Genomic DNA, 17538 nt, shown 5'->3' on the forward strand with positions numbered 1-17538 from the left:
AATTAAGCAATGCCAAAATTTCAGGAATTTTTCTATAGCAATTAAGGGTTAAATTTATATCCTAGGGAGAGATACCAGATGTTTTTCAAAAGGGGGTCAAATTCCTCAAAAATCCAAAAAAGATACAGAAAACTGTAAAAATTTGGAGAATTCAATGTCCTTATCATTTTGTAAAAAGTAGAGAACATTTATACCTTCGTAAGTACTGGCTAATATAACGTTTTATTTTAAAATTAAGTAATCGGAAAGGAATTATTTTTCAAAGAACTATAAGAAGTACCAACTGAAAGAGTTGGGAAGGGAAACACCAGACACCCCACTTTGGGCTGGGGTAATGACATAATTAACGTCATGTTGGCGCCATGACGTGATGACACCATAATGTTAAGTTTGCGCCATGGGTGTCCATGCCACCAACAAAACTGACGTTTTTTTTTATAAGGCACTTTCGTAAGATCTTTCACGTAGCATTTGTCCCAGCTCACGTAACAATTTCACCTTTTTGATTTTGCAGCAATTGTTTCAAGGATTTAGTTTCAATCAAGAAGACGTAGTGTTGTGAAGTAATTCAGTTACAAATTTCCTTTTTTGTGGATCATCTTACAAGTTTCTTTATTTTATTTATTTTATTTTTGTATATTAGCCTTAAACCAGACACTTTTCTTCAGTCCAAGACTCACTCTTCGTCACATAAAAGATTCGCCCACAGAGAATTTAATTATAAAAAAATATTTAGACTCAAATGCCTTTTGTCAACCTTACTAACTGAAAATTCCACACAAAAAAGCCAATCAGAATCTTCACAAGAGAGCCAATCAGGTCCAAAAAGAATCTTCATATGGAAGATTCGCCCACAGAGAGTTTAATTGTAAAAACTATTTAGACTCAAATACCTTTTGTCAACTTTACTGGCTCAAAATTCCACGCAAAAGAGCCAATCAGAATCTTCACAAAAGAGCCAATCGAAATAGCATAGAAGAGCGAATCAGGATTAGAGCCATAAAGAACATTCATATGGAAGATTCTTCCAAAGAGAGTTTAATTGTAAAAAGTATTTGACCATAAATTTCTTTCATCATTTTTACTGGCTCAAAATTTCGCACAAAAGAGCCAATCAGAATCTTCACAAAAGAGCAAATTAGAATCGCACCTAAGAGCCAACCAGAATCAGAGCCAAACAGAGCCAAAAAATGTTCATATGAAAGATTCACCCACAGAGAGTTTAATTGTAGACAATATTTAGACTCAAATACATTTTGTCATTTTTACTGGCTCAAAATTTCGTACAAAAGAGTCAATCAGAATCGGAGCCAAAAAGAATCTTCATATGGAAGATTTGCTCACAGGGAGTTTGATTGTAAAAAACATCTACAACCAAATACCTTTTTCATCTTTACTGGCTCGAAACTTTACCCAAAAGAGCCAATTAGAATATTCAAAAAAGAGCCAATCGCACAAAAGAGCCAATCAGAATCAGAGCTAAAAAGAATGTTCATATGGAAAATTTGCCATTAGAGAGATTAATTGTAAAAGAAATATTTAGACTCAAAGACCTTTTGTCAGTTTTACTGGCTCAAAATTTTGTGCAAAAGAGTCATTCAAGTTTTGTGCTCTTTTTACTGGCTCAAAATTTGATATAAAAACAATGGGCAAATACAACAACAGGGTAAGAAAGACTGGTATTTGGCTTTCCTGTCTGACAGTCACTAAAAAGGATTATATGATTGGCTTACAAAAATACGTGACAAAAATACCCCAGCGTTACTCACTTTTTTTCTCTTGGATTGTATTCTCAGAAGGCTTTTGCTATTGGTTAAGCATAGCAGACTATTGGAAAACTTTGATAAAGTTAAAAAAAAAATTTGGATTATAATAAAGTAGATCGGGTAATACAAGGAAAGTCGTTTACCAAAAATAATGGCTTAATTCACGCCGCAAGAGCCTTGTATACTTCTTAATTTTCTTTCTTTGATTATTGAAAGGCATGGAAGGATAAAGTGGTTTTCGCTTTTATCTTTATGCTTGTTTGTATTTGTGGTATAACTAAAATCCTCTTCTATCGGGTGATTGTTTCCAATTTCTATTTTAGGGAATCTATTAAGGCGCTGTTTTTTCCATAGTTTTTAGAAGACCATACATGAGACTTATTTGCAAACTTTTTTTTTATTTTATACATTTGTTAAATAACTGTTCTCTCTCTGAAATAAACTAGTTTTTTCAAGATGTTAAAACAGAGAAACTGATAACTGAGCTTTTGAGCATTCGACAGTCGGTATAAATGGGTGCTAACTAAATCACTTACTTACTTAACTTAATCCTCATGCCGGAGTGGCGTTGAGAGCGTTGTCAACCTATTCCGCGTGGAGAAGTCAGCAGCAAGGGCCTCTGCATCAGACAGCAGCATTTCAGCCTGGTCCAGGAATTTCCCGAGACTCTCATCCCGCCAGTTCTTGGGTCATCCTCTTAGAATTTCCAGTCACTACTTAAACCACAATAAGTTTTAAGATATCATAAAATATAGTCAATTATAAACCTGATCTTCATCATTACTAGGGGCACCAATTCACGAAAATGCAGGGGGGCAAAGATTTTCCCTCCAGTTTTCAATTGAAGATAAAAAATATGCTTTTCAAAATATAGAAGGGGGATGACTTACGTCTTTTTTCGATATTTTGAACGGAAATACACAAAAAGAAGATTTTTCAAAGTCTAGGGGGGAATAACCGCCCTTTTTCTAAGTGGTAACTCTGGCCTTGACAAAACCAAGGCTAGACTAGAATAAACACTACCTGAATTTATTTAATTTTAAATAATAAAATTTTTTCAGCTGAAAGTCAGGAGCAGCATTAAAATTTAAAACGAACAGAAACTATTCTGCATATGAGGGGGGCTGCCCCTTTCTGAACTCCCGCTTTTTACGCTAAAGTCAAAGCTTTTTAAAAATACATCCCTTTGGTTTGGAAACGTCCATCTTAGTAAAAGGGGATGTGAGTGGAAAATCAGCAGAAAATAAATTAAAAACCCTAAAAAACTAAAACTAAAAAAAAAATCTAAAAATAGTACCAAAGAGCCTCAAATTGCAAGCCCATTAAGATTGCAAGCTGCATTAATGGAAACAGTGGATTACTTGTGATCACAAAAGTGATAATTAAAAGGGCGACATATGCCATTTTGTTTGAAAATGAGTTATGTATGTGTTGCACTAGGAATCGCACCTCAGCACCAGGAATCGAAAGGTGCAGTTGAAGATAAAAAGCCATACGCCACTATGTGTCGTATATCTCTTTTTATCAGGTCTTGTTGCTATTAAGAATGACAGAAGAGGATTACCTTATGGAGCTATAACAAGAGGACTTGACACTTGTCTTCTCTTTTTAAACCAAGGAAAAAGTAGACGTAAGCCATAAAATGGAATAATTTTGGAATCACTCAGAATACTTGAATTTAATTTATGCCACTGAAAAGAGCATAAAAATTTGATTTAGAATGTTTTCCCTATATCTCCATTAGTATCACTCTTCACAGCGATCACAGCCGACAAACCTTTTTCGGTTTTTTTTTTTGCTCTCCTAAAAAGTTACAAAAATGGCATATATTGTCCTTCTAATAATTACAACCGAACTGTTGCGAGCTCTAGCATCACTCTTCACAGCCATCACAGCCGACAAACCTTTTTCGTTTTTTTGGCTCTCCTGAAAAGTTTCATAAATGGCATATGTTGTTCTTCTAATAATTGCAGCCGAACTGTTGCGAGTTCTTACTAATGAAGTGGGTTTTTCTTGCTGCTGTGAGTTTTCAAGCAATGGCTTCATTTGAATTCGTTTGGATATATTCCTTTTTGTTTTTATCTGTTCGTTTATAATTACGTGATAGATAGATGAAGTGGTCCTCACAGTTAACTAAATGTTGAATAATAATTTTGAACCAGATAATTTGGGATTTCCAAATAGTTATAAATTTTATCCGATAAACTTAAAAGTCAAGACTGTTTAGTTTTTCAGATCAGTCTGATTGTCTTTTTAAGTCAAGCCGTCAGAAAATGTTAACAAATCTAAGAGAAAATAGGTATCGCGTCTATCAGATGCATTCTATCAAATCCACCTTTAACTTTTTTTCTTTTTTTGACGATGTTATTGCGTCATGTTAGGTTTTTGTATTCTACGTATTCACGGCTGACATTTTGTACTTGTCCTTGCTGTATTGAAATGAATTACCAACAAAAAAAATATTTATATATATATATATAAAATACAGTTTGTTTACATTTTAGTTTTATTTTACAGACAAAGATATGATATAGTATTCTCTATATCACTGTCTTACCTCCGGCTACTCCGCCCACCCGTAACTAAGACGGCACTAGACCCTTAAGGTCCAAACCGGCGGTGCTGATCTCCGTTTCATGGCCCTTCAGCCAGGGCTTTATACTTCGCCCACCCGCGGGGCTTTATAATTGAAATGACATCGTTTATGGTATTTTTTTAGGTCCCCGACAGCTGGATGTCTCTCTGGGATGGCCCTAAGGATCCAAAAATGTTTTTAGTGTCTTTAATTCATCGCAGCTTCGGTCTTTTGAATAAAGTCGGAAAAGAAAACCGCAATATTGATATATCTTTATTTATCGACCCGACTGGAATTTTTGATGCATTAAAACTGGAATCAGCAAGGTGAGTGAACTCTTCAGATTCTCTATTTCTAGCGATTATGGTGCCAAGGGAGTGAGGCCCCTCTTGGCTGTGGAAAAATCACAGGAAATAATCGAAAATAAATTTGTAATGGCTCCAGGTCCGTTCAGTGAAGGTTCTGGTCACTCTTGCCAGAGTGAATCGTCTTCCGATTCAGGTGTGGAATCGTCTTCCGGTGAGAATCAGGGAGTCGGAGAACCAGTTTTTAAAAATAGATTGAATTTTTTTTTTGAAAGTTAGGTAAAGTTGGAATATCTCTCCCAGTATTTTAATAAATATCTATAGGTTATTATTATTATGTTATAGGAGTGGGGTAGGATGGTAGGATGATTTTTTCTTAATTTTTTTCGGGGAGGGGCATCCTCATATACGGAGTAATTTCTGTTCGTTTTAAGTTTTAATATCCTTCCTTTATTTCAATTGAAAAAAAAATTATTTAATTTCCGATCGTTTTTCAAATAATGCCGAGGAATCCATGCAACACAAAATGGTGCACATGATTTTGAAGGTGGGCAACCTCGACAGTTAGGAAAGAGTAGCTATTTTTCTAAAGAAGATTTTTAAGGTTTTCAAAACCTAAGCAAAATTTTGGTATGTCCAACTTATTTCACTAAACATCTCCCCCTCCCCCTTGATAAACACTAAAAGGCATTAGACATACAGGTGTGGAATAGCAATAAACAAGAAAAAGTTGAAAAGTAACCTGACAACCAGAAAAAAAAAATACTAATAGGTTCTTAGTCCTATGATTTCTCTATATACATTACAAACAGTTTTATTCTGTCTATTGAATAGTAAAAAAGTAAAAAATATGAATAAATAAATATAATAATAAGTAATCCTTCTTTGAAGATAAAACTTCAAGTGGTTCCAGAACCATATGCCTATACTTCTACAGCCCCTAAGTGGCAAGGGGCTGGGGTCCGGGCGTAATTTGTTCCAAAAATAGTGTATGAACATTTCACAATTCGCAGAAAAATTAACAAAAATAGTGAATAAGCCGAAAAATAATCATATATAAGGCACAATACCTTGATTGAAATAAAAATGCCTGATTAAGGAACTGAACCCTAGCCATTACGATCCAACGTATAACGTCCTAGTAACTGAACTACGGTGGCTGCTGATCGAATTCAATCTATTTGTTCTTGCAGGATCAAGTTATGTATCTTACAGCCCTTTTCCCAAAGACTATGACAGGTCACCAAATAGCTATGACAGGTCACTATAACAGGTCACTATAACAGGTCACGATATCACCAAAAGCAAAGTTACTGAACCTTATTCAGCAAATATATTTTTAATTGGATATTATAAAACATTGAGTTAACAAAAGCTTTTGTTAACGAGAGTGAGAGCATTAAACTCTATTTGGGAAAGTTCTACTTTTGCGAAGAGGAGGAGGGGAGGGGATACGTCAAGGAAAAGGCATTTGAAATTTTGAGGTTAAATTATTTGTTCTTCTATGACTGTCTTCTTCTTAAGAACATTCGATATTTTAAAAATCCTTTTGCGAACCTCAACGTCAGCTGACCATGTTAAAGAGTTCATAGTGAATTCTCCCAAAGGACTAATGAGACTTACAAACTGGGTTGGGAGGGGAAGTATACTGGAGGGGTTCTTGTAAATCTCTAGTTAAGGGTTTCTGACCATAACTATTACAATGGTGCCGTTTTATACTTCCAAGCTTTCCCACTTAAGAAGTGGCACCGAAAGCGCCGCTTTTACTGCTATATGGCAATTATGGATGGCAAAACTGTTAAAAAGCGTGTAGATATGAGTAATCGCTATCAAATGAGACATTAAACATCTCCCTAAGAAGTTCTGGATGCCCAGTAGCCCCAGCTTTTCAATTTGAGACATGACACTAATAGCGCCATTTTTAGTGCCATTTGGCACTTAAAGATGGTGGATCGTATAGGGTAAACGTAGATATGAGAAATAGCTTTTATGTGAGCTATTAAACATCTGTCAACAATGTTTTGGTCGCCCGCTAGCCCCACCCCTTTAGAAATGGCACAAAAAAGGTCATTTTAGTGTCATATGGCTCTTGCAGATGACAAAATCAAATAGTTCGCGATAACGAACTGTGGTAAGGAGCGACCCGGCTCAGTAGTAAACGAAACTCTAAAAAACGGAATTTTGTTACCAATAGTTACGTCAAGGGTATCGGATTTTTATGCTGATTTTAAATATTTAAGTTTCATCAAATTTAGTTTTACCCATAAAAAGTTACAAACCTGAGAAAATTTGCCTTAATTATGAAAATAGGGGCAAACACCCCATAAAAGTCATATAATCTTAACGAAAATCAAACCATCGCATTCAGCATATCAGAGAACTCTACTGTAGAAGTTTCAAGTTCTTATCTCCAAAAATATGGAATTTCGTATTTTTTGCCAGAAGATCGATCACGGTTGCTTGTTTATTTATTTATTTTTCTTTCCTTTTTCCCAGGGGTTATTTTATCGACCCAGTGGTCCTAGAATGTCGCGAGAGGGCTCATTCTAACGGAAATTAGAAGGTCTAGTGCCCTTTTTAAGTGACCCGAAGAATTGGTGGGCACCTAGGCCCCCTACCACGCTAATATTTTTCCCAAGTCAATAGTTTGCTCGTTATCACCTTTTTTACTGTTTCAAAAAATTGGGGTTGAGAATAAGAGTCAAACTTTAGCGTAAAGAGCGAGGCGTTGAGTTTTAATGTCGCTCCTTACTTTCAGTTGATTTATTCAATTTATAAAACGCACGTAGATATGAGAAATTACTTTTGAATGATCCATTAAGCATCTCTATATAATATTCTGGTAGCCCGCTAGGCCTGCTGAAAAAAGAAAGAAAGAAAAAAAACAAACAAACAAAAAACGGGAGAAAAATCAGTGCTGCCGATGCAAAAAAGTGATTTTCCTTGTTGTTCAAGGAGGGGGACTGTAATTTCCATGTAGAAGGTTTTCGACTATTCTGATTCCAATGGCACTCTTTTTATTTTGATCTGACACCATTTTCGAGGGGTTCCAGGTTTTTTTCGAAATCACCATAAATCTCTTTTCGCAATAGACTTTTACTTTTAAGACGAATCGACATAATAGTTACTGTTCCTGAGTCCGTGTTAGATGGCAATTGTTTTTCACTTGGCTTTTTATTTCTAAACAGGTTTTGTAACTTTTGGTTACTATGGGCTGTGGTTCGCTCTTTACTAGGTTGCAGCTACCGCTAAAACCACAATGAATCAGGGATTTACAAACCCCATGTTTTCTGGGAGAGCCATCTGTGTCCAAAATATATGACCAAATCAGATTAGGTGGTTTTTTGTTATTGTTTATGCATTTTAATTCAAACTAGAAAAATACCTGAAAATTTTAAAATTATTTTGCATTTTTGTTAGAAAAATCCACACGCCACTTCAATAAGCTTATAGGTTTGAACATAGCCAGTTATTTAATGTCATTAGGAAGGCCGTAAGAAAAAACTGCAATTATTACCAATGATGAATTGATATTTTAACAAGGGATTACATCAATTGAAAAACCTTTAAAAGAAACAAAAGTTTCAAGCGTATAAACAATCGTTGTTAGAAATCGGACTAGCTTCAATAATTAAATATTTCTGAAAAGACAACATGACGAAAAGACATTATGTTGCATAAAGAGCAAAAAACTGAAAATCGCAAGAAAGTATTGTATATTTTTTAACATTGGATTACAACAATTCAAAAACCTTAAGAAAACAACCAAAAGTCTGAAGCTTAGTAGACATCTTGGATGAAATTGGACTGGCTTTAATAATCAAATATCTTTGAAAAGACTCAGGATGAAAAGACGTTAAATTTGCGTAAAGAGCAAAAAACTGGTAGTTGCAAAAATGTTTGTATATATCCTAATAAGGGATTACAAAAATTGAAAAACCTTAAAAAAGAAAACCAAAATTTTGAAGCTAAGTAGGTATCGTTGTTAGAATTCAGACTAGCTTTATCTTTGAAAAGACCGCAATATAGAAAGACAGCAAATTGTCTCATATTGTCTGCGGTTGGAATCGTAGGCAATTTCACTGGAAAATACCTAGCAAATCTTCGTCCGCTTTTCTGGGTGCCCATGCATCAGAGCCACATTTTACAACAGCCATCACTCTACATTCCAATATTCTAGTCTTGGTTTGCTGACTTATATTTCAAACTTTTAATTTTTTCAAACTTTTTTTAATTGTGAAAAAAACACCCTGAGCCTTGGCTATTATACTTTTAACATCTTCACTGCTCCCACCGTCTTTGCTAATAATACTACCAAGGTAAGTAAAGCTGCCCATCTGATCAAACTTTCCTTTACCCAACGGCACCTTTTCATCTTCACTTATTCCTAGCCTTAGTGACTTAGTCTTCCCAACAGTATTTTCAAACCTATTTTAGCACCCTGAACTCGCAAAGCATCTAAAAATTCATTCATTTTGCTCAAACTTTCATCTAGGATGCTTAAATCGTCAGCATAATCTAAGTCAAGGAGAGTATATCCTCTACGTTTGATTCCGTGGTCTCCCATTACCTTTCGTATGCTCCTTAAGACAAAGTCCATTAGAATGATCCATATAAAGGGGGATAGAACACAACCCTGCTTAACTTCTGAGGTAATACAAAACCAGTTAATAACCTCATTTCCTACCTTAACCAAAGCAGTATTACTCTCGAACATAGCACGAATCGCTTGAATGTATTTGTCTGGTATAACATATAGGGATAAGACCTTTGATAAAGCTCTTCTATCAACACAATCGATCACTTGCTTATTATTTATAAGAACTGAGCACCAAAAGTGTTTGACTAAGGCAGTTTTCAATTATTAATCTAAGAGTAAAAAATTTGGTCGATACATCCTCCATCTTTTCTAAAACCGCACTCTTCTTCTCTTAAAACTTTGTCTTCAGCATCTCTCTGTCTAAAACGTATCATATTACTTAGTAATTTGTTACCTACAGAGACCAGACTAATGCTTCGGTAATTACGACACTCACTCTTATCACCTTTCTGATATAGTGGTTTAATTAAGGTTTCCCTAAAATCGTTAGGTACTTCCCCCTTTTCAAAAACCATATTCATAATCTTCAGCAACTTATTTCTAACCTCGAGGCCACCATTTTTAAGAAACTCATTTACCACGTTATCAGTACCTGGAGCATTATTATTTTTTATCTTTTAAGTATTTTCACTAATTCTCTCTCACAAAACAAATCTTGCTTCACATCCAAGGTATCACAAACTTTCCTTATCCTCGATATCTTTTCCTTTCACCGTATTTCGGTTTAGCACATTCTGAAAATATCCCACCCATCTCTCTATAACTCTTTCCTTATCAATAATTGTGACCCCGTTCCTATCTCTAACTGGGACAATGGACAAGTCCAGATTGACTACCACCTCTCAATTTATTAACATGCCAGTACAATATTTTACTATTATGCCGTCTAGCTGTATCTCCCAGATCCTCGGCAGTCCATGATTTCCACTTCATACCTCCTTAGTTCATATTTCAATGCTTTCTCCGCTTTATTTACGTACCTTTAGCTTTCATATGATCTATCACTCAGATAATTCTTGTATAACCCATTCTCCTTTTATTAAACATAAAGCTTTTTCACTAGTATTCATAGCTGCAGTCTTAACTTTCTTCGCTAAGACATCATCAGCTACTTCACAAATCGTTCTTCTAAAACTATTCCAACCACTTTCCACATTGTCAAATTTTAAACTCTCAAGTTTAGTATACAACTGTTCCAGGAAAGTTTCTCTCAAATTCTCATCCTGGAGTCTACCAACATCATAACTTCCGGGAAAATGGCGTTTTCTTTACCAAAATATATATCCACTTGGGAAATGCTTTGTTGTATGTCATAAATCTACAAAATGTGTTTTTTAGTCCTTTTATGTCCCAAATTTGTAAAATATGTCACTTTTTTGCACATTTATGTCATTGTGTCCTAGGACATGGGAATGTGTTCGTTTGACATAAAATGTGTCCAGTTGGAAACTCTGGGCTCACTGTAGCGAGAAAAGAAGAACCACTTTAATGTGATTTAAGGCTGATCAAACAGTTCGGGGTAACGAACTGTACAAAGGAGCGACCCGGCTCAATAGTAAACGAAACTCTAAAAAACGGAATTTTGATGCTATTTTGATTTTCATGCTGATTTTAGATATATAAGTTTTATTAAATTTAGTAAACAAAACTCTAAAAAAACGGAATTTTGATGCTATTTTGATTTTCATGCTGATTTTAAATATATAAGTTTTATTAAATTTAGTCTTTGTCATCAAAAATTACGAGCCTGAGAAGCCTGCCCTGTTTTGGAAAATAGGGGGAAACACTCCGTAAAAGCCATAGAATCTTAACGAAAATCACACCATCGCATTCAGAGTATCAGAGAACCCTATAGTGAAAATTTCAATTTCAAATTTCATTTGTTTTGTTGTTTTTTTCCCAGGGGTCTTCCTATCGACCAAATGATCCTCGAATGTCGCAAGAGGGCTCATTCTAACGGAAAGGAAAAGTTCTAGTGCCCTTTTTGAGTGACCAAAAAATTTAAGGGCACCTAGGCCCCCTCCCACGCTCATTTTTTCCCCAAAGTCAACGGATCAAAATTTTGAGATAGCTATTTTATTCCGCACAGTCGAAAACCATAATAACTATGTCTTTGGGGATGAGTTACTCCCCCCACAGTTCCTGGGGGAGGGGCTGCAAGTTACATACTTTGATCAGTGTTTACATGCAATAATGGTTATTGGGAAGTGTACAGATGTTTTCAGGGTTTTTTTGGTTTTGGGGTGGGGTTGAGGGGAGGGGGCTATGTGGGAGGATCTTTCCTTGTAGAAATATGTCGTGGGGAAGAAAAATTCAATGAAAAAGGCGCGGGATTTTCTAGCATTACTATAAAAAAAAACGAACAGAGATTATTACGCATATGAGGGGTTCTAACTATACTTTAGCATAAACAGCGAGGTATTTAGGAGGAGTTAAAAACCTCGCTCTTTATGCTAAAATATTTTTAGTAATTTCAACTATTTATTCTACGGCCTTTCTGATTCAGGGGTCAATCTTAAAGAATTGGGCAAAACTCAAGATTTAGAGTAAAGAGCGGGGTATTAACGAGAGGACAAAACCCCTCATATACATAATAAAAACATAAGAATATAAAAGTTTGTTACGTAAGTTAATTCTTAAGTTACGTATATTTTTACTAATAAAAACGTTCGTTAAAAGTCAAAATTTCTAGTTGCCTTTTTTAGTAACCGAAAAATTGGAGGGCAACTAGGCCTCCTTCCCCGCCCCTTATTTCTCAAAATCGTCAGATCAAAACTAAGAGAAAGCCATTTATCCAAAAAAAGAATTAATATGCAAATTTCATTTTAATAATTTACGTGCGGAGAGCCAAAATCAAACATGCATTAATTCAAAAACGTTCAGAAATTAAATAAAAAACTAGTTTTTTTTTAACTGAAAGTAAGGAGCGACATTAAAGCTTAAAACGAACAGAAATTACTCCGTATATGAAATGGGTTGTCCCATCCACAATCCCTCGCTCTTTACGCTAAAGTTTGACTCTTTGCCACAGTTCTACTTTTTAAAACAATTAAAAACTTTAGCGTAAAGAGCGAGGGATTGCGGAGGGGACAACCCATTTCATATACGGAATAATTTCTGTTCGTTTTAAGTTTTAATGTCGCTCCTTACTTTCAGTTAAAAAAACTAGTTTTTTTATTTAATTGGTTCTTAGACTGAGCCGAATTTTTTTCACAAAAAGGAAAGTCTCACCTAGGCACACATTCAGGAATTTAGTTTAAGATTGGGGACAGTATTTGGGGGGAGAGGAATCCAAGTTTGATAAAGCGTAAAAACAAGCAAATTGGATGAAAAACAGGAAATTGCAGGGGAAATTGTAAGCGTTAAAATTCATCCCTCGAGGAACGGTGGATATTTTCTGTGCTTACTTGGACTAAGTCCTTTCTATTTGTAGTCACTGTTTTAAATTATACTGCCTCTTATACCTTTAATGGAAACACAAGGTGATTTACAGCATAAAACAATCTTATTGATTGTGGGATTAGAAATCTGTTGTTTCACTTTGAGAAGTAAAATTTTATTTTCATTATAGTCAAGACCGCTTTTAATTTTAATTGTCCTTGAATAGGTGGCTTTTCAATTTCTTTTAGTTGCTTTCCTAGTTACTTGTCAGGACATCAGATCATCGTGGCTTTTAGGGTCAATCTTAGGGTAATCTTAGGGTAAGCAATCCATTTTCAATTCCTGAGCAAGAATAAGAATTTTCTTTTAAAACAGCAAATTTTGTAGGTATTTCGTTCGATCACAAGAAATTCTTTCACAAAAACATCTGTCAGATATTATTCCCGCCTCTCTTTTAAGACATGATTAATAACTTTTTTTCATCTAAAATTCCGGCTGTAGAAACAGGCAATATACGGAAAAAGCCAAAATCCAATAAAAGTAAGTACATATAATAAGTCCTTACAAAATGTTTACTGTAATATTCACGCGGTAGCATGTTTTCATTCTTGTTTATGTATTTGAGGAGACTAGGGGTGCCTAGGCCACAAAAGACACATTTTAGTTCCAAATTGTGATAACAGGTCCTTTCGATTAACTGAAAATCAGATGGATTTTTGTGCAAATAGGGTCATAAAGCATTCGAGCGAAAAGTCCGAGATATTCAACTAGCTTAAAAGAACCAAAAAGCTGTACATATGCAGCCCCCCCCCCAAAAAAAAAAAAAAAAAAAAAAAAATTCAAAAGCACTGCCGTGCGGTGTTGCTTTTTGTCCATATATAGAAATTGAACCGCCAATAATGGCTGTTTATCTATGGCCAGTAGTCTATACATTAACACCAACGCTTGTAAAGTATTAAATAAAAAAAAACTAGTTTTTTTTAACTGAAAGTAAGGAGCGACATTAAAACTTAAAACGAACAGAAATTACTCCGTATATGAAATGGGTTGTCCCCTCCGCAGTCCCTCGCTCTTTACGCTAAAGTTTGACTCTTTGCCACAATTCTACTTTTTAAAACAATTAAAAACTTTAGCGTAAAGAGCGTATATTCTTATATTTTTATTATGTGTACGAGGGGGTTTGTACCCTTGTTAATACCTCGCTCTTTACACTAAATCGTAAGTTTTGTCCCAATTCTTTAAGAATGACCCCTGAATCAAAAAGGCCGTAGAATAAATAGTTGAAATCACTAAAAATATTTTAGCATAAAGAGCGAGGTATTTATCTCCTCCTAAATACCTCGCTCTTTATGCTAAAGTATTTTTAGAACCCCTCATATGCTTAATAATCTCTGTTCGTTTTAAATTTCAATGCTATTCCTTACTTTCATTTGAAAAAACGTTTTCATGTTTATTTTTTCTTTTTTTTTTATAGTAATGCTAGAAAATCCTGCACCCTTTTCATTGAATTTTTCTTCCCCCATGTCATATTCCTCAAAGGAAAGATCCTCCCACATAGCCCCCTCCCTCAACCCTACCCCCAAAACCAAAAAAATCCCCCTGAAAACGTCTGTACACTTCCCAATAACCATTATTATATGTAAACACTGGTTGAAGTTTGTAACTTGCAACCCCTCCCCCAGGGACTGTGGGGGAGTAAGTCATCCCCAAAAACATAGTTATTATGATTTTCGACTATGCTAAACAAAATGGCTATCTCGAAATTTTGATCCGTTGACTTTGGGAAAAAAATGAGCGTGGGAGGGGGCCTAGATGCCCTCCAATTTTTTTGGTCACTTAAAAAGGGCACTAGAACTTTTCATTTCCGTTAGAATGAGCCCTCTTGCGACATTCTAGGACCACTTGGTCGATACGATGACCCCTGGGAAAAAAAAAAAAAACAAAAAAAAAACAAACAAATAAACACGCACCCGTGATTTGTCTTCTGGCAAAAAATGCAAAATTCCACATTTTTGTAGATAGGAGCTTGAAACTCCTACAGTAGTGTTCTCTGATACGCTGAATCTGATGGTGTCATTTTCGTTAAGATCCTACGACTTTTAGGGGTCACCGTATCCACCCTATTTTCCTAAATAAGGCAAATTTTCTCAGACTCGTAACTTTTGATGGCTAAGACTAAACTTGATGAAACTTATAATCAGCATTAAAATGCGATTCTTTTGATGTAGCTATTGATATCAAAATTCAATTTTTTAGAGTTTTGGTTACTATTGAGCCGGATCGCTCCTTACTACAGTTCGTTACCACGAACTGTTTGATAACATAGCTATTCATCGAGTATAGAAAAAAAAAATTGCTCTAAATTCTTGAACCTTTCACAAGAGGTTCTTAAGATAAACTAAGTCATCTTAAGATCAAGTATATCCCTTAGCCATGTATAACCTTTAAATCAGTTTTATTCCTCGGTATTGCTTAATTTGGATGAATATGTATTGTAGGTGCCGAGGGAGTGGTGGCTCTCCTCTAACTCTAGAAACGCTATATAATGAAAAAAGTAGTAGTCTTAAATATAGCAAAAGAATTGTGATCAAAAGTTGATATTTCGTGTAAAGAGCATTTTTAGAGGTTGCAGTCGCCTTATACATAACGAAATTTAATTTTATTTCGAAAAGTAAATACAACTAAACTAGCCCTTGTTTTCGAGTCATTGTTACATAACAGATAAACTTTAGCATGTAGTGTAGGGGACTAAGGAGGATATCTCCTAATATTTAGAACAACCCTGGATATGATATTAACTGAACAGATATTAAATAAAAATATTCTATTTACTAAGTAAAGAGAGTAAAACTTAAAAAAAACAGATACTACAAGGGTAAACGAGGGGGACGGCGACCTAAATAAACCACCAATAATTATGTAGAATTCATATTTTTATCTCAGTCTTTCAATGATGAGTGCTATGGCGCAAGTACACTGTGGTAAAATTTTTATCTGGAATCAGATGCTCTAAGCATATTTTTGGCTTTTTTATTTGCAAATTTTTTCGGTGTTTTGCAATATTAAAGCACTTTGAATCATTTGGCTTAATTTTCTGAATTCGATAATACTGTCAAAATTGCTTGAACTTTCAAGCTTTACTGAAAAGAGTGAGGGTGTGAGGAGATGGCAGTCATATCCCATCATATAGCTCATTTAGAATAATTTTAAATGATTCCAAGTTTTAGTGTTGCTCTTCAGGAGAAAACACAAATGGAGAAAAGAAATTTTTCTCTTTACTGTATAGCCTTATTTTTCATTTGTCCTATTTCAATATATAGCTTCTGTACGAACACTTACGACAAATTGCAAAACAATCAAAGTATAATCAATTTTTTCAGATTACTAAAACATGAATCTTCCCCTTGTTCTCGACAAACCATACCAAACCAAAATTCCAAGCAAAAAAAAAATACAAAGGGAAAACTAATAAAAAATAGGAATATACAATTATTCGTTTATTAAAGGAAAATCTTGCTATTGTTAGCAAGGAACTGTCGGAGTTTCACATACCAAAAGAAATAAAAAACAAAAAATAAACTTTTCATTTGTAAAAGTGGAAAAAAGAGAAGAATAAACAAATTTGAAACCAAAATTGTCAAAATTCTTTTTAGTTATTGTAAAATCCAGAAAGGGAAAGAACTACTTCCTTTACTGCTTTCCTTCTTTTCAGGTCCAGACACGAGTCAGTCGAGCACCAGCACCCGATGGTAAGTTGGACCCCTGTTGATAGCGAATACACCATCACAGGAATTTATTCAAAAGGATTTTCTATACAAGAAGGCTATCTCACGGAGGAAAGACATTCAGAAGCTGTAGAACCTACATGTTATTTGTCTTTTGGTAGGGAAAATGAATGTGCACAACCCAACAGACTGGTCATCCCTCTTTACAACAATTTTGATCGTGACAACTTAATTACAACACTGTCTGTCTTAGGGCATGATCCAGACAGATGGGTAGTGAAGAATATCGCCCTTTATATAAAAGAGTGACGTATATATATTATACAGGTTTACTTGCTATTCGTTTTTTTAAATAAATAAGTCGTCAAATGGGACTAGCTCAAATTATATTTATCTGTATTTAATCTGAATTTTCTTTTGAATTATACTCTCATATTCAGTCATTTTCTATTAGTATAGCCCAGAGACTTATGGACGCAACATACAAGCTGACTGGTGGCACAAAAAGGCAGCAAACTGGCAGAACTGGCACCCCATTTTTAGATGTCACGAATATTTTTGTCTTTTGTTCTAGGATGATAAAAAAAAAAATTCAAAATCTATTAATTGAAAAAAGTGTTATGACACATTTTTCCAGTAAACTAAAACTGTTCTTCAAGTTCTTTCTGTGTAATGCACCTCCCCCCCCCTCCACCCGCCTGATCCAAGAGTGACTTATAAATATTTTCAAGCTGTTGGAAAAGAAGTTTTTTTTATCTTCGTTTGGGCATATACAGTCTGACTAAAAAAACTAACGAAAAAAAAATAAGGAAAGGGAAAATTAAAGGAGGGTATTTTTCAGCTGGTGAATAAAACAAAAACGAGTAACACAAAATTTTATTCACTAGGCGAAAACTGCGCTCATTTGGTTTTGTCTTCTTCCTAAATATACCTTTTCCTTCTTTGGTTTTATTCTCTATTTCGCGGCCCCATTTTCGAGCACGCTGATATTTTGGTAGCAAAGCATGTGTTGGCCTGCCCTTCCACCAAAAATAAAATATGAAGCCTCTATTCACTATTATTGATATCACATTATTCCATTTAGATTTTGAGGACAATCTAGTGGCAAGCATCCATACCAATTTCCACCAAAAGTTATAATAGCAAGTAGGAGTGGGGGAAGGTAGCTGCCCTTCATTCTCAGGTA

General features: G+C 34.9%; 1 protein-coding gene across 1 annotated transcript in view; it reads left to right on the top strand.

Annotated features, from left to right (window-relative positions):
• The window catches only part of LOC136030708 (cytoplasmic dynein 2 heavy chain 1-like), a 575385-nt gene extending 558594 nt beyond the window's left edge, over nucleotides 1-16791 (top strand). The window contains exons 70-71 of the mRNA XM_065709779.1: nucleotides 4486-4667; nucleotides 16340-16791. Of these exons, the coding sequence (XP_065565851.1) occupies nucleotides 4486-4667; nucleotides 16340-16661 (504 nt within the window). The 3' untranslated portion in view covers nucleotides 16662-16791. The remainder of the gene's footprint in view (nucleotides 1-4485; nucleotides 4668-16339) is intronic.
• The last annotated feature ends 747 nt before the right edge of the window (nucleotides 16792-17538 follow it).

This window comes from Artemia franciscana, chromosome 8, assembly GCF_032884065.1.
Source record: "Artemia franciscana chromosome 8, ASM3288406v1, whole genome shotgun sequence".
Lineage (NCBI taxonomy): Eukaryota > Metazoa > Arthropoda > Branchiopoda > Anostraca > Artemiidae > Artemia > Artemia franciscana.